A 23,519-nucleotide genomic window follows, 5' to 3' on the forward strand; every position below is an offset into this window, starting at 1 on the left:
ATAGAAAACCAGAAATGTTTTGATTTGATATTTTTTTTTACAAAATAATTATAATTTTTTATATTAAGGTTTTGTGATCTTTCTGGTGGCTCAAGCAAGTTTAATATGATAACAATACTGAAAACTAATATAAAAACAAGCTACGTGGTTACAAATCTAAGGAAAATATTGTTCTTATTTTAGAATAAATAAAACAAGCATGACAATATTTATGAGTAGCAAAGAACATGAATAAGAAAAGGCCAATAATTGAATTGACAAAATTTGGATAATCTTTTAAAAGAATTTTACACGGTAGCATAGGAAAAGTACGCTTCTTTACAGAAGTATTATAGATAGACAGTAATACATATTGTGTCAATGATCAACAGTAGTGGAATCTTAACAAGAAAATTCTCTTTCCTTACTTGACCGACCCGTAATGAAAGATGCTAGAAAATAAATAAGCAAACAATATATTAATTAGAAAATACACAAAATATCGAATGTTTCTGGTTCCATTTTATAAATCTGTTGAAGGACAACCATCAAATTCCTTAACAGCTCAAACTTTGGAGGTGAGAGTTTATTTTTAGTATGACAGCTATATATAAATTTAAGGAAAGTCCGTTTCAAAGTTCGAACATCGTTCGTAGTCTATTTCTTACTATCTACTTTTGCTACAAAATATCAGTGTGCTATTTTTTTTATATCTAAAATGTTATTGCTTCTTGTTGTTTTTACGTCATTGCTATTTATTTTTAAATTACTTGTTTTGCTGCTTTGTTGAAAATTAGTAATAACTTTATTGTAATTTAACCAGCATAACTAAAATTTCAAAAATTTTGTAAAACTTTTGAATGCCGATGACGTTACCTTAAATAACATTATAACTGAAAAGAAAAACCTTAAATACAGGGATAAGGTATTTATACTCTATACATAGATTAAAAGAAGTTAACTTTTAATGGTCGAACTTCTGTATCATGAATTATCTTATCAATTAGATTTACACAATGTCGATAATATTTCAGCCCGTCCCACTCTATTTATTGTCGTAAACATAGTTAATATTAATTTGTCATTAAAATAATAATCATAATGCGGATTTAATGATATAAACAAACTTCCTTGTCTACTAGAAATTTAATTTTTAGTCAGGGATAAATAATCTATTCCTGAAACTAACATGCACAATATCCGAAAGAAAACATGCAGAAAGAAGTTTGTAATGGCTTTTTTTCTTAACTATCAAATACTGTAACTCTTCAATTATCTTCCCATCCATATTATTGTGAATTTACTTCAGAATTTTTTACTCCAGAAAGAGCCTTTCATGGATCGAGTAAAAAGATATTTTAAAATTTATACAATTGTTCATAAATAAAACATAGACTAAAAAAATAAGAAATAAGTCAAATAATCTACTATGAGCGTGCAGCTAGAATTTTTTTTCTTCTTGCCTTTGAAATTCAGTTCAATTATAGTTGTGCCTATTCTATCGATTATTTTTAGCCTTTAGCCTTTTACAGTTTTTTTTTGTAACAGATCCTTTTCGTATTTCTGACTTAATCCATTTAAGTTGTTAATGTTATGCCATTTACGAAATATTTTTACTAGTTGCAATTTTACACCATTTCAATGGTGTACATTCAATACTACTATAAGGACGTAAATCTAAATATTTTACGTTTTTTGAACAGTTTTGGGTGTTTTAGTAAGACCTCTGAAAATTACCTTGAAATTTGTTAGTAAATAAAGAGTATCTAGTCGTAAAATACCCTGTCTTCAAGCTTTAAGTTTTTCACCTTTTTCTTGAAAAAACGTATGAAAAAGACATTATTTAATAAAATTGATTAAATATTGCATCTTTGTATGAATACCAAAACCTGAGCTGAAATGCAAAACTTGAGGTGAAAAATTCATCACATTTCTACCACTGAACATAAATTGCTATATTTTTGTTGCAAAATAGCAACTCTTTAATTCTTAAACTTTGTTAAAAAAATATTTTAACTCCAACTTTTCTCTTTTTTTGTTACACCAAGTTTAAAAAAAAAACATTGTGTTTTTCATTGATGAAACTAATAAATGATAATGAGCATTAAGTTGACTAAAAGTATTTTGTAGTTTGCACCAACCAATAGAATTAAATATCTCGGTTATTAGGCCTAAATGAATAAGAAAACTTGTTTATAAAACTATGGGTACCAGTAAAATTTACAATTCAATGTCATCGCCTTCCCATCATTTTCTAAGAATAGGTTTCTATTTAGTATAAAGTTGTTCTTGTAAAAATGCAGGAGCTAAAGCTTGTATTCTATGCAGAAAATGTAATAAACAAAGTTGACAGAGTTATAACCTAACATTAGTCATCACAACCCTATGAAACCAAGCAGTATTCGGCTTGACTTTCAATTTAGATAGTTTATGTCGACTTTATGATATGGCAGTATCGTCATTTCCTTATTTATATAGAATTATTAATATCGAACAAAAAGTCAATAGCCCAAATCTTTGTATATTTGGTAAATGTAATGTAAAAAATACAATTACATGAAATGTACCAAATTATTTTAAGAAATTGATTTTTTTAGGATATTCCAACAGCGGCTCCTGGTGACTTAACAGTAGAAACTATTAATAGCTCCAGTGTTATTATATCTTGGTCTCCACCCCCTCCACAACACAGGTAGAAACTATAAATAGCTCCAGTGTTATTATATCTTGGTCTCCACCCCCTCCACAACACAGGTAGAAACTATAAATAGCTCCAGTGTTATTATATCTTGGTCTCCACCCCCTCCACAACACAGGTAAAAACTATAAATAGCTCCAGTGTTATTATATCTTGGTCTCCACCCCCTCCACAACACAGGTAGAAACTATAAATAGCTCCAGTGTTATTATATCTTGGTCTCCACCCCCTCCACAACACAGGTAGAAACTATAAATAGCTCCAGTGTTATTATATCCTGGTCTCCGTCCCCTTTACAATACAGGTAGAAACTAATAATAGCTCAAGTGTTATTATATCTTGGTCTCCACGACCTCCAAAACACAGGTAGAAACTATTGATAGCTTCAGTGTTATTATATCTTGGTCTCCACCCCCTCCAAAACACAGGTAGAAACTATTGACAGTTCAAGTGTTATTATATCTTGGTCTCCACCCCCTCCACAACACAGGTAGAAACTATTAATAGCTTCAGTGTTATTATATCTTGGTCTCCACCCCCTCCATAACACAGGTAAAAACTATTAATAGCTTCAGTGTTATTATATCTTAGTCTCCACCACCTCCATAACACAGGTAGAAACTATTAATAGCTTCAGTGTTATTATATCTTAGTCTCCACCCCCTCCATAACACAGTGTTATTATAACTTGTTCTTACATATCTTTAAGCTTTTCTGTGTAATACAATAATTCTGTGGATGTTTGAAATATTTAATTATTCCTGTTATGTCTAATAACCGTCCTTGTTAATATATTAAATAATTGGAAATCCTTACATAATTCCGCCAGAAGGAAAATTTCAAATAGTTATCTGACATTACATTGATTAAAATTTTCTAAATTTTGATATGGTCAAAATTACTAAAAAGGTTTTATTTAAGAAATTCAAAAGTCAGTTATAATAAATTGTTATAAAATGTCTAAATGTATTCCATGAATTGTGAAGCAAGCCATTTGGCCGCCAATGACATTCAAAGCATTGGAAAAGAACTTCCTTGAAATTATGGATTTTATTTTAAAAACTATTAATTTATTGATTGATATTATGACAATTATGCTAGAAATTAAGAGTTGAAATTCTTAAAAGTTTCTATTCATTTATATTCAAGTAACAGGAGGTGTGTCTGATGTTCAGGAAAGTTTTGTATTGTGCTGGTCAGGTTTTATGGTAATTTTCTTGGGGGGAGGGGTGGGACATCAAACCCTTCCCAAGAAAAAATATTCCCCATCTAATATTTTAAAAGTCTTTAGAAAATAGGAATAAAATAAAACTATACATTTTTATTATATTTCAGGAATGGAGAGTTGAAATTCTATAAGATTACCATAGAGAGTAATAGAACAATACATTCAGATTTAAAGGTATAACAATCTTGCATAATATAAAGCCACTTTACAAGTTTGGTTCATATGTAGCTCTATATTTTTATAATTTCTAAATTAAATTTTCTCAACTCATTGAAGAAGGTATTTTAAATTATTATATTTAGATTATTTTTATTTGATAACATCTTCCCATTTATAACCGTGTGATGTTTTGTTTTTATTTTTTTAATTATTAATAGGTTGGAGCAGCTGTAACTTCTATAATGTTGAATAATCTAACTACCAACACTATCTACACTGCCAGGGCTCAACCATTCACTAATATGGTAACATTTATATAGAATACTTTCTAACTTGATGAAATAGGAACAGGATGTCTGTCTGTTTCTAGTAAAGGATCTCACGAACCACTGAACCTATATGGTTCTCATTTACAGGGAAGCAGAGAAGGTTTCTTATTATATTGAGGAGGGTTATTACAAAAAAATACCACCCAACCTCAACAAAACAAAAATTCATTTTAAATGGCATTAGTTTTCACGAAAACTAATCTTGTTAAAACTGAAATTAAAAATGGAGGGTTGACACCGCCCACTCTATCCCTCTCCATCCCTTAGGGGCCTCTAGGGGGGGGGGGGGGGTGTAACCACTATATGTAAATAAAGTATTGTTGCTTTACAAAAGAAATTTAGTAAATATAGTATTTAATCTTAAATCCAAATAAGAATATCCATATCGATTACTCACATGTAATCTCAGACTGTAATGTTTGGAATTAAAAAAAATCATAACACTTTTCAGGGAGGTGGTCCATATTCTGAATCAGTATGGTTTAGCCTTGATCATTCCAGCACATTTCTTCAAGGAACAGCCATTTCACATCTACCTGACCTTACCATAAAAACCTGGCTCATTGCTTTGATTTCAGGTATGTGATATTATTTAGTAGATAAAACATAGCAGCTCCTTTTCGTAAGTACCGTATACTTCAAAGGGACATTTGGGATCATAGAGTAGCTTTATCTATAAAAAAAGCAGCTTAAAGCTCTTAAAACTAAGAGCAGCTTTTTAGTTTTTGAATTGTTGAGATTTGAACTATGTATATTTCATTATTATTTAAAAGCAATGACATAAATACATTTAAAATTTGTATAACGACATTTTTGTTGAATGTGCTTCTCCATTTTTTGTTGTTGTGAATTGTACTAATATGTTTACGTACATATATTGATACATTTTAGGTATACTGGTGGTACTGATAGTATTATTCATAGTAATAATAATCTATAGACATCTCAAGGCTAACAGGAAGGCTATGGAACATCAATGTATAAAGGTAAGCAAATGTATTTCAGATTACTGTTCTTTTTTTCATAAAATTGTTGTTTGATTGGTATTTTTTTGCTTCTCATGGGATCTTGGACAAAGTAGCTTCGGTCAAAGTAGCTTTAGGACAAAGTAGCTTCAGGAAAAAGTAGCTTCAGGACAAAGTAGCTTCGGGCAAAGTAGCCTCCACTGTTAATAAAGGTCATGGCCGCAGCGCTCGGCCCCCTGGCCTGCCTAGCCGCGTGCGCTCGGCCCCCTAGCCTATAACCTAACCTAACCTAACCTAAAATTTGTAAAAACATCATTTTAAAAATTGTAAAAACAATATTAAAAATTGTAAAAATCTACCAACCACTTTTTGTAAAACCCACGAAATTCCAAACCACCTATGTATTAACAGTTGAGGATATTTTGCTTAAATAAATGTCCTGAGTCTAACATAGATTAGTTTAGGTTAGGTTATAGGCTAGGGGGCCGAGCGCTGCAGCCATGACCTTTATGACTATTGGAGAATAATTTTTCTTACGAAGCTACTTTTCTTAAGTAAATGTCCTGAAGCTACTTTGTCCTGAAGCTACTTTGTCCTAAAGCTACTTTGTCCAATGCTACTTTGTCCGAAGCTACTTTGTCCGAAGCTACTTTGTCCAAGATCCTTCTCATGGACATATTACCTGTTTTTATATTAGTTTCTGTTTAATGTGCTAAAAAAGATTAATAATATTTGTCACTGTCAGGGAGGGATGGAACAATACAAGTTAGATTCATTTACAACCTTTCGTTTCCCCGAAACGTACCAGCCATCAAACGTAAACTTAATGGAAGATCATAATCGACTAAATTTGTATTTGTTTATTATAATTAATGGGAAGGTTGAATAATTGTCCATTGTTTATTTATCCCTGCTTTTGTCTAATACAACAATTAGGAGGGGGGGAATAAATATAACCTTTTTGGTTTATGTGTGTCTGTTTTATGTAATCTACTACATTTATTTTGATTAGATGGTATATATAGTACCTAACCTTCTCAATTTTAAACACATTGCATTAAAATTATAATTAAAAGTTTTGTCTTGCATTTGAAAATGTATGTGCTATTACGTCAGTTAATTCACAAAAAAAGTATCAACTTTGGGCCAAATTTGTTAATTACTTCTGAATGCCGAGATTTTTTTGGTTATAGTGGCCCTTCGACTTAATTTGTTGTCCATTGGCGGTTTTTTTCTTTTTAAAAATAATTTGGTAAATATTTGATTCAAAACTATTAAATCCCATACACAACTGTCATTTCCCTTTGACAATACTATTTAACAAGGAAGGACAAACGAACATCAACACTTGTAGAGTGTCAGAATAAGCAAAATAAAAATGCATAAACAAATTGTAAGTAAACTTGTTGCAAAATTGTTTAAATACAGGTTACTGCTTAAGGACATAATTACATTTTTAGGACTTGATTATAGAGATGCTTCGCTTATAACATTGTACTTTGTTGTCCTAAGAATCAGTATTTCAAAAATCAGATGAATAGGATTACATCACATAAAAAAATGTTAAAAAGTAAAGAATTAACATATTATAAATAGACGTATGGACATTCTGATAACGATCATAGAGTTGCTACGCTTTATAAATCGTACTTAACTGTTAAAGGAATCATCATGTAAATTTGAAAAGGATAGAAAAATTCTAACCTGTCCAAATTAACGAAAAAAGGTAACCGATCCGGACGGACGGACAGACGGGCCGGCCCTAATTATAGAAAAGCCTCGCTTTTAAAAAGTGCAGAGTAAGGAAAATTTTGTGATTATTTGTATTGCAAATATTTGCTTTGTTAAATGTAATATCTGTAATGGGTGTCATTACAATTTTACATTGTTTGTTCATACACATTTTTCTTCCTTTATTGTCGTACTCTATAAAATAAGGTTTGAGAAAGTGCAGGGAAAATATAGGGAAAAGGCGACTTTTATACCCTTCTATTGCATCGAAACGTGTTGTTGACCGATCAACATCTACTATATTAATCACCTGGGATGTAGTTTTCTTTTCAAAAAGAAATAATTTTATAATGTTGACTTACCTTCCACTTCAGAACTTTTTATGGTCCGTTTATTTAGTGGAGATGGATATTCTGTTTGAGATGTTCGACTTTTGTAGCTGCTATTAAAGATAAAACTTATAAAACTTAAATTGAAAGTGAGGGATCGATTCCCCCCAAAATACCTGAAGTGCCCTTAGAGGCCTCTACGGGCGTAGCCGCTAGTTAATGATATAAGAGTTGAGTGTGTCCCATCATATATCAGTGAAAATTACTCCCTAGGCAGATATGATATGGTGGTACTTGGCTGTGCATTAACTTCCGCACATGTAGCAAATTTTTTTTACATAATCAGAAATGTAGATTAGACTCTCCACTATCCATTTTAGGTTTTTTCAAACTGGAAAAAGTTTGCGTGGTGGTTTAAGAACCATATAGATTTAGCGGTAAATGAGATATCTTGGTACAAACACACAGACAGATACCCTGCTTCTTTTAAAGAGTATATGTGGTAATATGCGAAAGTAAAAACACGCCTGGTTGGATGATATGGTGGACGTAGTGCTAGGAGTAATAGACACAAAAACAATCTTCATACAAAACAAACTCAAGCAAAAAGCAAGAGTAATTTGCTATAAATGGGACCATTGAAATTTCAAAATATGACCCTGACGAGTAGACGAACATCGTTTTATTTCAACGTTTATTGCTGCGACTCTAACATTGTGGGACTCTTTAACTTAACCAATAATAAATATCATGCAATTGTTATCTTAAAAAGTTTCAAAAATATATTAGATTTAATGTTTCTGAAAGTTAACGTTATAAAAAATGATTAAATACCTTAAAACTGATTATCGTTAGAAATACTAACGCAATTTATGAAGAAAGAAGACGCACATAAATTAAGTATAGTGTAGCTGTGCTGGTAACAATAATGTTTGGCATACTGTAATGTTTACCCTAAAATTCCCCTTCTAAGTGCCCCACCCTTTTGGCATTGTAAACCACATACAAATCTGCTGTAAGAGTAAAATAATCATGGACAGTTGACCGCAAATATGTAAATATAAAGTTTTTGTTGTTGGAGGGTTTGACGGACTGGGCTAACAAAAAAAGGATTAATTTTGCATATAGCAATTAATTAGTGTGAATATTGCATTAGTGTTAATTTTGCTGTCCCATTATCCCTGGTTACAGGGGAAATATAATTTATTTCAACTTATCTGAGTAGCACAGTTGGTTTATATGTTATTTCTTAATGCTTCCATTATACTTCAACTACAGATAAACACATTAAAATATAAATATAATATTTCAAATCTAGAGGGTAATTTCACCAGAAGAAATCATTTTTAGTAGCATGGCTACTTTATTCTTATTTGTAGCAAAGCAGTTCTATGACTTTGGCATATGTGTATTTTGGTTTTAGTTTAATGTTTGATTTATATTTAAGATTATAAAACAAGAAGGGTATTATTAAAAAAAATTTTAATGTCCGTATCTTAGTATGGACGGACATCAATAAGTTGTATAAAATTTTAGCTTCTTTGAAGCACATTTTATAATGTTTTTTTAGTATTTTTCTGTTAATACATTAACTCTTTCTATAAAGCCTTACAAGTCTAGAAAGAAACTTTTGATAAATAAGATTAGCTTACGTAAAATGTTTTTATTCTTTATCATTTGTTTTTCCAATTTTTATTTTTGTGAGTTTGACTTTAATAGCACATTTGATTACAAAAGTTTTTTATTTTATAACATAAATAATAGAAGCTTATGTCTTAAAAAAATAAAAACTTATCATATTTTTAAAATTTAGGGTTTCTCTCCACCTTCCCTTACCCTCCCAGATTTTTTGGATACCCAACATCGATCTTGAACTTATTGTAAGAAGTACATTTTCTAAGATGCATTCACCCTCACACAATAGAGAAAACTTAGACCAATCATTTTTTGTAAGATGTATTTTCTCTTACATAATAGAGGTATTTTAGTCCAGTAATAATTTCATTTATAGGATGCAGTTACCCTTAACAATAGAGGAAATTTAGACCAATAATTGTGTATTTTGTAAGATTTAGTCACTCTCATATAATAGGGTGAACTTAGAACAATGATTTTATTTGTTTTTAGTAGCAGTTATCTTTCGGTATATATGACTATGCCAAAAAATATGTTAAAAAGAAAAACAGTTTATTTATCTAAATTTTTAAAAAGTGTATAGCTCTTGTTAGGTATTATATTTGTCATACGATGTCAATAATGAACATTTTATTAAAAGTAGACGAAAATCAATATAGCAACATATGTATTCCAGGTTAGAAGAGTTTGGTCTTTTTCTAGTTGTTCTAATATCACACACATATAATTCTCTGTTTTTTGTTTGTCTTTCCTATTTAACCATCAGCAAACAATTCTTCTTGGGGGTGGGGGTAGGGGAGTTTTATTTGATTTGGATCAAGGAGTTTTTAGTATTTTACCAGTTAAACTACTCTGCAATTCTTTGACGTTAGTTGGTAAGTGGATTGTTTGCCTGTTGATAAAGATCTTTGTGAAACTTTACTGTTAAAAAAGCTTTGAATCAACCAGGGTGGAGATGACATTAGACTGAAAATTATTCTGGACTTCGAAGTCTAGTTTCTTAGTCGGTGGCAAAAGGAGAAATTTCAATTTTCTTAATTAGGTTTGCAGTAAAATTCATTATATCTTCAATTGACTTATCCCTTAAGATCCCTGGGATTAGCAAGGGTTTAATTAAGAATTAAGTTAAAATTGCAAAACAAAAAATAATTTAAATTACTATTGCATAGGATGTGATTATTCGTCTCAGATTTTTCTCAAAAATATTTTTCTAAAAATCTGTACTTATGTAATAAATATAGATAAACCTAAAAAAGTACAATGATGATGTAAAGCAGTAAACTTTATCAAAATATGGTAAATCCATCATATGAAATTTATGGTACATAGTTATCTACCACAACTAAGGGATAAACTTATTTGGTAAGGGTATTCAACTCAATATTGCTTCAAAATTATATAGGATATTTAAAAAAGAAAATAGGATTGACAGATGGCCTTATAAACAGAACAAAAAAGAATAAAACTTAAATAATTTTCTCGTATTCATTCGAATCCGGTGGATAGGAACCGGTTCTCATCCATACGAAAAAAACTATGTCTAGCATCGTATTATATCCAGCTTTCTACGAATATAAAAATGTACAATCATAAGATTAAAACAAGTTTTTTTTAAGCCGGTGCCTTCGGCACCTCGGGGCTAAAAAAATAGTTTTAATCTTATAATTGTACATTCTATATCCGCGGAAAGCCGTTTATAATACGATGCGAGAAATAACTATTCCAAATGTTTGCTACTTAATATTATTGGGAAGGAGTATTTTATTATCAGTAGGGAATATTTAGTTTTTTTGTTTTTAGGATTTCAATCTAACAGCAGCTAAAACTTACAAAGCTGAGAATCTATGGATAACAAGATCTGCTGAACAAATCGACGAAAAACGAAATTTTTCCGGGTAAGATCTATCTTAAATTATGTCATTATGTCGACATGCAATCTAAATGGTTTATATCGACAATGTGGCTTAGAATAGAGTGGTCTTGCCTGATATTATATCGACATAACGTAATACTTATGCTGTAATTTAGCAAGGAGAGATACAACTTTTCCACATGTCAAAATATTTCTTCCTCATATATTACTTGCAACTGCGCCAATATTATCTAGGGAATCTAAAAATTAGATGGGGACAGAAAAATAGCCTAATATAATTCCAAGTCTAAAATCAGCAAATCATCCCGGGACCATTGTGAAGCTTCCAAAGGGGAGAACTCTATCAGTTCCGTAGTTTTCAAAATCTTCAGCCAAAAGCCTTACCATTTTATAGAATAGGATTAAATTTTCGTATTATTTTTTTTTTGTTAATTTACAACATTTAATGTTGATAAATTTTGTTAGTCTGTAGGATTTTACTTTTTTAAGATTTCTTATTGACAGACAACATAAAATGGAGTGTAGCTGCAATATTAAAATTCTTTTTGCATCGACTGGATGCAGCTAATCAATATAAAAGCAGCAGATAGAAAGTAAAGGGTGAATATTTTATTTTGCCATTGCAAAAACCTCACTTTCTCTCATTTTTTACATCTAATTTTACCCATGTATGGATCTTTATCCTTGCAGGGCTTCAACCCTATATAAAACTTATTATCAAGATTTAAGATGTCTCCTAATGCCTAAATGATTACAAAAGATAATCAAACAACGTTTAAAAAAGCCAGAAATTGGGTCAAAACAGATGGTCAAAATTAGGCTCTAAATCCTAGATGAATTAATCTGACTTGTTAAATGGAAAAAGACAAAATAAAGATTTACAACATTTACATATAATTATAAAGCCAGACTGACTGACAAAGAAGACAAATATAGCAGTTTTGCAACAAAAGATTTAAAAATGCGAGATGAAAAATTGATGTTTGTATAGGAGAAAATTAACATATTGAAATAATTCAATAACTTAAACAAGTATGTCAACATCCGAAAAAGGGGAAGCAATTTGAATAAGAGTCCGACTAAAATTTTCATTACAATTAGAGAAGAATTGTAAATTAAGATTAAGGTATAGATGAATTTGGTTTTACTAATGGAGTTCCGGAGTTCCTTTGCTAAGTGAATTTTAAAAAATCACCATATAAACAATATTCTCCTTTTCTTAACCTTTAATTAGAATAGACCAAATTGTCCTTGATATAGTGACTTACAACCTATAATGTATAAAAGCTTCGCTTTCAAATATTGTGCTCCCATATGCAAATAGGTATAAAACAATATTCATATTAATCATATTTTACAAGAAAGATTGAATATTATAATAATATTTAAATTAGATAAAATTTGCCTTAAAGATTAGCATACACAAATAGAACAAAACCGTGATTGTACCCTGTGCAAATTTAGTGTAGATTTTATGTCATATATATCATTAGAATTATATTATGACAGCAATGATCACTGATGACCCTTAAACAGTTATTCCATTAAAAGGTTAACTTTATTTTATTACACCTTTCTGTCAAAAAATCCTTTTCTTGTTTTCTATGAGATAGATAAAGAATTATTTTTTCGGACATTTTCATTCCTGTTTATTATAGAGAGATAGCTGAAGACCAGAACGCCTCAATCTATGCTGAAGTATCAAATGTTGGCGGCCAGACGGCGGGTGGTCAACCATTATCCACCTTCCAGAGTTCAACTGGGTACCAACAGGATAATAATCTGATGGATCTTTCTGGTGATGCGACTATGAAAATGGTAATTTATTTTATATTGATTACTAGGAAATAAACTTTTTTCCATTTTGTTTCATCCACTTTCTTTTCCTATGTGTTCTTTGATCCAGTCTGTAAGAATTTATGTTCTAATGTAAAATAAAATTTATTCTTTCTTTCGTCTTAGTGTGTCATAACCTTTTTTTTGTCAGGACCCTGGACCATATGCAACTTCAGATATCACACTTCAAAATATTAAATCACAGGTAAAAAATATAAGATATTGCTTATTAAACTAAAAGAAATACAGATGTTTTATAAATATGGGCTCATAATTCAGAAAAGCTTTAATGTAAATAAAAATAAAAGAATAACTTCTAAAATGATTATTTTCCTTAACAATTGAATAAGGAGTGTAGTATTAACCCTCATAATTAAAATGTACATTTGTACTTCTATTTATCACAGAATTAGCCAACTTGCCCTTAATCTACTCTGTGTAGGTTATTGTGTATGTATTGTTATGTTCCGTGCCATTTTGACTAAGACAAGTTATCGATTCTTGATATATAATACTGAGGTGGATTCTTAAAAAAAATAGGGTCACTGCTTGCTGGTGAGGCAAAATTGTTTTTCTGAAAAAATTAAATAAAATCATAAATGGGTTATTAACATAAGATTATATTTAATTTTTGTAGATTGTTTTATGTAATTTTGGAGGATTTATTACAAAACAATTTTGCCTCACCAGTGAGCAGCGACCCTATTTTTAAAAAATAAATCCAACTTTGATACATGTAAAATTACCTAGTGCAGGATTAGCTACCTAGCAATTCATTTTCTCTTTAGTAAATGTTATTATAATGTAGTTTTGTTTGTGAAGGTTCATAGTCCTAGCTATATGGACAGAGAAGTTACTTATCAGGCCAATTCTTACCCTACCAGTACTGGGACTACGGATACTTCCAGAAGGCACAGGGATTCTCCAGGTACAATAATTATCTTTAATAGTGTAGCTACTCACACATTTTAACCAGAAACTTTGTTGTGATAAAACATGATTTTTTGAATTTTCGCTGAAATCGCTCAGTGAATAAAATGATTTTGCCGATACGAACAAAAAAACAGAGAACAAAAATGTCAAGTAACATAAATTTGTCACAGCGTGTCATTTTAAAATTTTATACCTAGGATTATTGATTGGATGGACAGATGGTGTGACTCCAGATTTCGGATCAACTTCTGGAGGCGCTAATTCGCCTGGATACTCCAGAATCACTCAGCCAACTTGGAATCAGGTAAATCTTCAATTTTTCATTCTTTAAAATTGTAATTATAAAATTGCTGAAAAGTCAAAGGGGGGAGGGGGGGGATAAAGGGGCGTTCACCCCAAAAAAACGAATTTGTTGGTGCCGTGATTAACCACACCACATCACTTATTTTCAACTTAAAAAATAATCTTATAACCTATGAAGCTCCTGGTTATTACCATCAACAATTTATAATTGTAGTATACTGTTGAATAAAAAAATAACCTCCAGTCTAAACACTTTTCCTTCTACATTTCAAATCATAAAACATTTGGAGGTAGATTTACTTATTGTTCAGTGTATCATCGATAAATGTAAGTTAGATATAATAAGAAAATGTACTAAATTTAAAATTTTAATTAATTAAGAAAAGTAAAATTTAAACTGTAAACATTTGCTAAACATTTGAAATTTTCCACAAATTTAGAGATAGTACATGTACTACATAACAATTTAATAATAATATTAGGAAGAAATAGCTAAAAACTAGCAAAGTAGTACATTTTATTTTATCTAAGGCTTTAACTGTAAAATAAAAGTTATTTATTGTCAAATATAAATATCATTTTTTACCATGTAAAAACCTCTTTGTGCCTGATATTTTGTGTTTTATATTCTACTAACGCATCAGAGTTGCAAATATTTTAAACAGGCATAGTGCACTCCATACAGAATACATGGCAGTCAATATTAGGTGAATCTATCTCACATGTGGACAATGTATCTGCTTTTTATTTCGAATTTTTAAAAAAATATTATGTTGTTTACCTATCTACAAAACATTTTACTTTCAAAAATAAGTCAGTTGGGACTACTTTTCTTTACTGTTGCTTGCGAATGCATTTTAAAAGCATGCAATAGCGTAAACATGGATTTAAACATTTTAATGCTAATATTTGTTTTCTTTTTAGTATCAAAGCTACTCTATAAATCAAAATATACTTTTAAATATGTTATGTTAAATAGTTATGTGTTTTAGAGGAGATTCTTTTTATGGGGAGGGATTTAGGGATCTAAAGAATAAGATAATGGCCGACAAATTTATGTACATCCCTAATGATGAATGATGATAAACAAAAATATCCTTATTGTAGATTTCAATTAGTGGTTGAAACGTTTGGACATTCAACTTAGTGAACCAACCAAACAAAATTCAATAAAGTCCCAAAAGTTGTTATCTAACGTTATTATAAAACTTTGGGGACTAGTATAATAAACAGCCCAATGCCCCCTTTATCTGTTTTGGTTTTAAAATTCTAAATAAATATTCACTTAGCTCTGTTAAGCTGCTACAAATACTTACAAATTCGATAGATTTTTTTAAAAACAAATATTTCAGTGCTTCGCAACTTATGGGTGTTTTAATCCTTTTTTATACATATTGAAAGAAGAGGAAAATTTAAACTTCACTTTACTTCCGTACTTTATGCAAAAATGTTTTATAGAATCTAGTGTAACTACATGTTTAATTTACTTTAATTGTCTGTCTGTATAATTATATAGAACTTGGATATGATACATTATTAAACTTAATTCGTGTAAAACTTTTATGTCTTACAAAAGTAAGATGACAGGCAATTCCAGAGTCCGATTGTGTACAGTGCATACAGGGAAAAATATGTCGTCAATTGAAGATGGGGATTGTCATTATTTTAGCTCTCTGCGAGTTTCACTTTGTTAGAAAACATGAAAATCTAGTGTAACATCCAAGTAATAATATATCTATTGGAAACAGTATATGAAGACCTGGAAGTTTCTCATGACAACTAATCTATTTCAGAATGTCATGATCTCTGACATATATTCAACTGCGGAGGATGATCCAACAGATCTATTCCCAGCATTTTCTACTTCAACTCCACATTTTATCAATTCTCATGGTAAGTTTATTACAAATCCCCAAAGTGGTTAAATGATATGTCAAAATTTAAATTTTTAAATCAAATTTCTATGATTTAATGCTCCTTTAGAAAAAATATTTGCAATAAAGTTGACCTTTTTTAAATTTTCAAAGCTGGAAGCTTGACGTTATATACTAATTTATTAAATTCTCTGCAAGGTACAACTGGGAGTGGAGCAAGTAAAACTTCTCTGAAAGGACAGGGGCAACATTCTTCTTTCTCAAGTTTTGTTTGGCCATCACAGGGCCTTAAAGTAACAGAGAATCCTTTGGATTCATTCATTTCTAGTCAGGTAACAAATTTACCATTAGTTTAGCAAAATGTCTTGTGTATTTTCAGTAATAAAAAAAATTTGCTTTGAAACATGACATTAATGTTTAACTTTTTAATTTCCGAAATATTTTAATGGTTGATTCATTGATATTCATAGAGTAAATTCGTCCTGGTAAACTAAAAAGAATTTTTGTGCTATTTAAATCAATGTAATAGCACAATTCAAAGTTTAAAACTTGTGCTAGGTGTTAATATGTATAAGTTATAGAAGGTGTTATCTGTAAATGTTGTAATCTTTTTTTATTTTATTTTTGTAAATACTTATTATACACTAGTTAACAGTGGCGTTGATATTTCTAATATTTATGAAAATATTTAGGATACACTAGTTAACAGTGGCGTTGATATTTCTAATATTTATGAAAATATTTAGGATACACTAGTTAACAGTGGTGTGGATATTACTGATATTTATGAAAATATTTAGGATACACTAGTTAACAGTGGTGTGGATATTTCTAATATTTATGAAAATATTTAGGATACACTAGTTAACAGTGGTGTGGATATTTGTAATATTTATGAAAATATTTAGGATACACTAGTTAACAGTGGTGTGGATATTTCTGATATTTATGAAAATATTTAGGATACACTAGTTAACAGTGGTGTGGATATTTATAATATTTATGAAAATATTTAGGATACACTAGTTAACAGTGGTGTGGATATTACTGATATTTATGAAAATATTTAGGATACACTAGTTAACAGTGGTGTGGATATTTCTAATATTTATGAAAATATTTAGGATACACTAGTTAACAGTGGTGTGGATATTTGTAATATTTATGAAAATATTTAGGATACACTAGTTAACAGTGGTGTGGATATTTGTAATATTTATGAAAATATTTAGGATACACTAGTTAACAGTGGTGTGGATATTTGTAATATTTATGAACATATTTAGGATACACTAGTTAACAGTGGTGTGGATATTTGTAATATTTATGAAAATATTTAGGATACACTAGTTAACAGTGGTGTGGATCAGGGGCGTCCAAGCTTTTTATTTTGGGGGGGGGGGAAATTTTTTTAAGGGGGGGGTAATTCGGTTTTGGGGGGGGTAAAATGGCGCGCGAAGCGCGCCGCAAATTTTTTTTACCCCCCCCCAAAATTTTTACCCCGGGGGTAAAATTTGCTTAGGGGGGGGGGGGTAATTACCCCCCCTGAAATCTGTTGGCAGGGGTAAAATTTTTTACCTCCCCAAAATTTACCCTCGGGGTGAAATACGGCACCCCCAGAGTAGGGGTAAATTTTAAATGGGGGGGGGGGGGTAAAATGAAAAAAATTCGTTTGGGGGGGGGGGGGGTAATCGCCCCATTACCCCCCCCCCCTTGGACCTCATGGTGTGGATATTTCTAATATTTATGAAAATATTTAGGATACACTAGTTAACAGTGGTGTGGATATTTCTAATATTTATGAAAATATTTAGGATACACTAGTTAACAGTGGTGTGGATATTTCTGATATTTATGAAAATATTTAGGATACACTAGTTAACAGTGGTGTGGATATTTATAATATTTATGAAAATATTTAGGATACACTAGTTAACAGTGGTGTGGATATTTATGATATTTATGAAAATATTTAGGATACACTAGTTAACAGTGGTGTGGATATTTGTAATATTTATGAAAATATTTAGGATACACTAGTTAACAGTGGTGTGGATATTTCTGATATTTATGAAAATATTTAGGATACACTAGTTAACAGTGGTGTGGATATTTCTGATATTTATGAAAATATTTAGGATACACTAGTTAACAGTGGTGTGGATATTTATAATATTTATGAAAATATTTAGGATACACTAGTTAACAGTGGTGTGGATATTTATGATATTTATGAAAATATTTAGGATACACTAGTTAACAGTGGTGTGGATATTTCTAATATTTATGAAAATATTTAGGATACACTAGTTAACAGTGGTGTGGATATTTCTGATATTTATGAAAATGCATCTGAGCATTATGCAACTATTGATCAGGAATTTGTCATCTTTAATATTAGTATAGCATATTTTAAAAAAGGAACAATAATATCTTTAAGTAGCGCATCATCTACAAGCTAAAACTTATTGCATTTCATCGTAACTTTTGTCATGTATTATTGAGATAAGAATCAGTAGAACAGAGCGAAAGGTCGTAAATAATAAATAATCAAGAGCAATGAAATATAAAAACCTTTACAAACTCTTAGGCGGCTAGTCTAGGAGTTAGAAGTCTAACATATTCCTACTAAAACTACTAGGATAACATAGGAATTTTATAGGATTTAATTCATCGAAACCAAAAAATATTGAGATGTACTATTGAAAGAGTATAGACCGAAAACTGAAAGCAGAAGAAGACTTTAGACTAGCCCCGAAACTTCAATTTAAAAAAATATTGATTCATTTTAATTTCTTTATTAAATGATGGCAAATATTGATAATAGAATATGGGAATAAATTGCTCACATAAGAATCAAATAATATCCAGCTTCCCACAACCAAGTGTATCCACCTTTAAAAATTAATTTATTTATATTTTTTGTTAAATTTAGTTTTTCTGTTTGGAGAAGATAAATATTCTGTGAAATGTATTTTCAATCTTAATCTATAGGATATGCTATAAATCAAAATCTCTAAACGGCTGGACTGATAACTAATTAGGACCTGTACTTATCAAATTTAATGATACTTTTTTTCTTCAGAAAATCTATCTTTCCCCATAAAATTATTGTTTTAAAACTAGAAAATCATTAGTAAACAAAACATAAAATTAAATATTGTAATTTATTAAAGCTATAAAGAACATATTTATTTTAAAACTCAGAGCTCAGCAGCTGCGCTTCAGTCTTAAATTTAAACTTGCTTGACAAAATTTTTTCTCTGAATCATAGATTTTCTGTTTAAGAGCAGGTTTAGATCCAACTGAATATTTTAAAGTTATGGTATAGCGATTCCACTGAGGCTTACACGGAGCGGACGCGCGGCTGCCGAGCCCTGTTAACATTGAACTAAATACCAGTGCATTTTATGTCAACCTTCTTGTGAATTAAAACAACTTGTTATTTGTTTAAAAAGAGCTTAATTACGTTTAGAAATAGTACTTTATGATATGTCTGTTTAATTCTTAAAAAATGAAATTGCATTATTTTTTATATAATTAAACCTTTGCTTTGATTCAACTTGTAAAGAAGTACTAAAAAAAGAGTTTTTCTCTGGGTGCAATATTCCTTCTAATGTTTATGTGTAATCCTTCTAAAAATCATGAGATCGATAAAAATAACACTCTACTTAATGTTTTGCGTTTTCAAATATGTACTTGTTTTAAACCAGTCATAGGAATAACAAAAAATAATAGTAAATTTTGTTGTTTTTGTTGTAATTTTAGCGGTTTTGGGGGACTATTTACTAAGCCTGCCACTCCAAAATCATTTGAAATTACTAAATATTATTTTTGAATTAATTTAGCTGTTGATTTCAACTGGTTTTAAGCGGGCGGCTTTAACCTTCAGGGCTTTCCCAGAATATTCCTAATCTACTAGAAACATTATGGACACACTTATTTAAATTAGAAATAAAAGAGAATAAGGTTAGGGGAAATACACTTGCGAATAAAGAAATACTTCCAAGAAAAATGTAGGAATATTTTCTTTTTTTCTTGTTACCCGAGTATAGAGCTGAATAATTAATCCCTTGCTGACATAAAAGATGTATCAGCATATTTATATAATGAGTACACTATAAAAAATAAATACCATAGTGATTTTTTTAACAGGTTTTAAAAAATTCTTTTTTCTTAAAGCTTTACCGTAAATTTGTTAGACTTATGATCTATGATTTATTTAAAGTTAAATTAATACGAAAAAACATGTAATATGAGTTTTACAATTTTGAATTTGTTTCTTTAAGTGTAACAAAATTTTTGTTGATCTAGCTAGAATTTGAAGAAAAGACGATTCGAATAAATATTTTTATTTTTGTAAGCATAGCTACTTTATTTATGTAGTGTTCAGTTGGATAATTTGTCAGTGACTTATGGTCGGAAGAATGGCATCACTGAATAATCCTCACCTTAATAAGTATTTATGATGATAGGTTTAGCGATTATAGTTGGTAAACTATTATAAATCTTGTGGGTAACCAATGTCCCTGATCTTAATTAATGCAGTTTGATATCATCAAAGCATTTGATCCTTAGCATACGTTCTAATCTTGACAGTTAGGTATATCAATGGTCTCATGTTTACTCGTTCGGTGAAAATAATAGTTAAATCAGAGTCTAATTTCAAAAAAGTCTCAGAAATAACTATTAAGACTGCCAAGCGGCTTTTCGCTTTTGTTCTAACTGTATGATTACTATTTTGGTCTTAAATATGATGGTCACACATAAGATGTTCAATCAGCTGTTACACTGTTTTTTTTTAAATTACCCATTCTTGATTTTTGAAAGCATGATGATATACACCTATATTATATAGTTAGAATGTAAAGAAATTTCAAAAGTTGTTTTTCAGCCCTCATATAGTATAAATTTATAAATAATTGTAAATTGTAAATATTTACAAAATCAAGATTTATTAAAAGAAAATTTGATTGATCGCTCAAACATCAGTCTATTGAAGTACCTCACTGTACAATAATATGCATAGTGGTCTACGAAGTTTAGATAACATAAATACAAAATCGAATATTACAACATTTCAATCAGGTAGGGAATAATCTTCAACAAATCTCATTCACCGAAAATTTGTTATAAACTTATAAATTTAATACTTACTGTATCAAGCTTTATGATTGTTGATAATACGTCAACAAAACACTGCAGTTTTTATGTCCTTAGATAAGGCTAGGTCATTGTTATTTCATACTTTAAAGTCGTCTTTAAACCTTTGAAATTGTATATCGACAGAATTTTTTATTTTTACATAATCATTTTAAATTAATTTTTAAATCTTCACCGACCAACAAAATTTGATGTCAACTTATTACAATTAAGTTTAACGAGATCCAAAGATGAATAAAGATTTAGTGAAATATTTTGCTATAAAATTATCCTTGATCCAGAGATGTTATAATACATATATTCCAATTATGAGACTGTTGTATAATTGTGGATATATTTATTTCAATTAATAATTATATTTGGATTTAGTCTGAGATAAAAAGGACCCTTAGTACACTTTTTTAGCCTTTAGAGTTTATGAAATAAAGGTGTATTTTTTTTCTGACTGAACCAAAATATTAAATTGCATATTTAACTTGTGGCATCCAAAGAAAAAGTTCTTCAGAGATTTTTATTTTAAGTTATCCTTTTAGATACAACCCACTACTAACTAAAGAAGCTTTATCTAAATTGTCAAAGAAAAAGACATTTTTTCCAGAAGAATGACTGTTTTGCCACAAAATTTTAAATTTTTTTTTGTTAAGAACAGAAAACTATTGTACATGTTAGTAGAAATACAATAATTATCATTTTTGATAAGCAGATATTTTAAAGGCAAAATAGTTTTCTTTGGATAAATGTAATTTTCTTAGTGATTAAATGTTTAGGGAAAATTAGTAAATATTTTGGGAAATAGTATAAATTAGTGTAACTAATTGTATTTAAAATCATATCTTTATACATATCTTATATGTAAGCATAATCAAACTATTAAATAAATAAATTGTGATAAAAATCTTGTTTTTAGTAGCAATGGTAATCTAGAATTCCAAATGTCCATCCGTCAGACACGAAGTGAGGGAAACGTGATTTCTCGGCCTCTTTTCAAGATTCAAGGCTGAAACTTTTTTTCAATATTCCCATCATTAAGTAGCTTAATTAACTATAAAACATCCATAGCGGTCGGACTGCTTCTAAGCAAGCAGCTTTTATTCTTCACAACTGATTTTCTCGGCTCCTGTAAAAGATATTCTGCTATATAACTCACTTTATCCGTTTGTCTTTTCATAATAGATTTTGTGCTTCGCTACTTATGGATGTTGTCATCCTTGTTTTTACTCACAAGGAAGGATACTTTATAAAGTTTCGAGTCCTTTAAACTGTTATCCTGTCCCCTATATATCGAAAGAGAAAATAAATGGCACTGATGATGATGTCGGAATTATGTCAACCATGACTTCTTTTTACTAAAGCTTAAAACATTTAAAATTATAAAAATTATGAAATACAAACATTTTTGACAGTGATATCTCTCATTCTATCTAAATTGCTTGTCAATGTTGCGCTACTTATAAGCATTATGATCCTTGTTCTTTTTTAGATTGTCTCCGCTTATTTTATGTCTATATTTAGCCTGAGTTAAAAGTTTATCCTGACACCAAAATTGTGCCAGCACAAATAACAAAATGCATAATTTTAAGTATTAAAGTTCCTCTTAAAGTCAAGTTTTCAGTAAATAATTGTTAAATTATCAATTGTTGATACTGTATGTAGATGTACGCCCCTCTTGGAATGGAGGGTTGTTGGTTTGATTTGTTTAGAATCCGTTTCTCTACCGAAAAATTTGCATTTATATACCATAGTTTCAAATTTAATTCTTTGAAGATAAGTAAACTTTCAACTCCTATCCGAGAATTCCTGATGCTCTTTTGACTAGACAACACTTCCAGGTTTCACAAATTCTTTCCCAATTTTAAGCTTTCGTAAAAACTACTTAAATTTTATTTATATTTTTTTCTTTGAATATATTTGTCTTTGTTATTCATGCATAAGCCAAGTTTAGATGCACTTTGATGGCCAGTGGGACCTGCCAGGGTTATAGGGATACCTCCAAGGGATAAGGGATACCTAACATGAATATAGGTATACCTCTTGGGATAAAAGGATACATAAAAAGGTTTTAGGGATATCTTCAGGGACACAGGGATACCACCATGATTACAGGGATACAAGGTTACCTATTAGAGTTATAGGGATACCTCCAGAGATACAGGATACCCAATAGGGTTTTATGGATACCTCCAAGGATGCAGGATACATAATAGGGTTTCATGGATACCTCCAGGGATGCAGGATACCTAATAGGGTTTAATGGATACCTCCAGAGATACAAGATACCCAATAGGGTTTCATGGATACCTCCAGAGATACAGGATACCCAATAGGGTTTCATGGATACCTTCAGAGATATAGGATACCCAATAGGGTTTCATGGATACCTCCAGGGATGCAGGATACCCAATAGGGTTTCATGGATACTTCCAGAGATAAAGGATACCCAAAAAGTTTTCATGGATACCTCCAGGGATGACGAATTACTTCCTT

At 30.2% G+C, this 23,519-nt stretch overlaps 1 protein-coding gene across 2 annotated transcripts in view; it reads left to right on the forward strand.

Moving 5' to 3' along the window:
- LOC145335011 (roundabout homolog 1-like) overlaps positions 1-21,930 on the forward strand; it is a 107,501-nt gene extending 85,571 nt beyond the window's left edge. Inside the window, exons 22-38 of one of the 2 annotated variants that reach the window (XM_080180683.1) lie at positions 69-159; positions 465-557; positions 2,577-2,609; positions 2,672-2,733; positions 4,013-4,079; positions 4,283-4,369; positions 4,845-4,971; positions 5,285-5,379; positions 10,854-10,948; positions 12,585-12,744; positions 12,914-12,967; positions 13,585-13,690; positions 13,893-13,999; positions 15,792-15,891; positions 16,071-16,204; positions 18,173-18,248; positions 18,698-21,930. In XM_080180683.1, coding sequence (XP_080036809.1) covers positions 69-159; positions 465-557; positions 2,577-2,609; positions 2,672-2,733; positions 4,013-4,079; positions 4,283-4,369; positions 4,845-4,971; positions 5,285-5,379; positions 10,854-10,948; positions 12,585-12,744; positions 12,914-12,967; positions 13,585-13,690; positions 13,893-13,999; positions 15,792-15,891; positions 16,071-16,204; positions 18,173-18,248; positions 18,698-18,780 — 1,570 coding nt within the window. In that variant the 3' untranslated portion in view covers positions 18,781-21,930. Of the gene's footprint in view, positions 1-68; positions 160-464; positions 558-2,576; positions 2,734-4,012; positions 4,080-4,282; positions 4,370-4,844; positions 4,972-5,284; positions 5,380-10,853; positions 10,949-12,584; positions 12,745-12,913; positions 12,968-13,584; positions 13,691-13,892; positions 14,000-15,791; positions 15,892-16,070; positions 16,205-18,172; positions 18,249-18,697 lie in introns of both variants that reach the window. The other variant, XM_080180682.1, reaches the window with a different exon arrangement.
- The last annotated feature ends 1,589 nt before the right edge of the window (positions 21,931-23,519 follow it).

The sequence above is a fragment of the Acartia tonsa genome, chromosome 13 (genome assembly GCF_053477335.1).
Source record: "Acartia tonsa isolate MP-2025a chromosome 13, ASM5347733v1, whole genome shotgun sequence".
NCBI classification, from domain to species: domain Eukaryota; kingdom Metazoa; phylum Arthropoda; class Copepoda; order Calanoida; family Acartiidae; genus Acartia; species Acartia tonsa.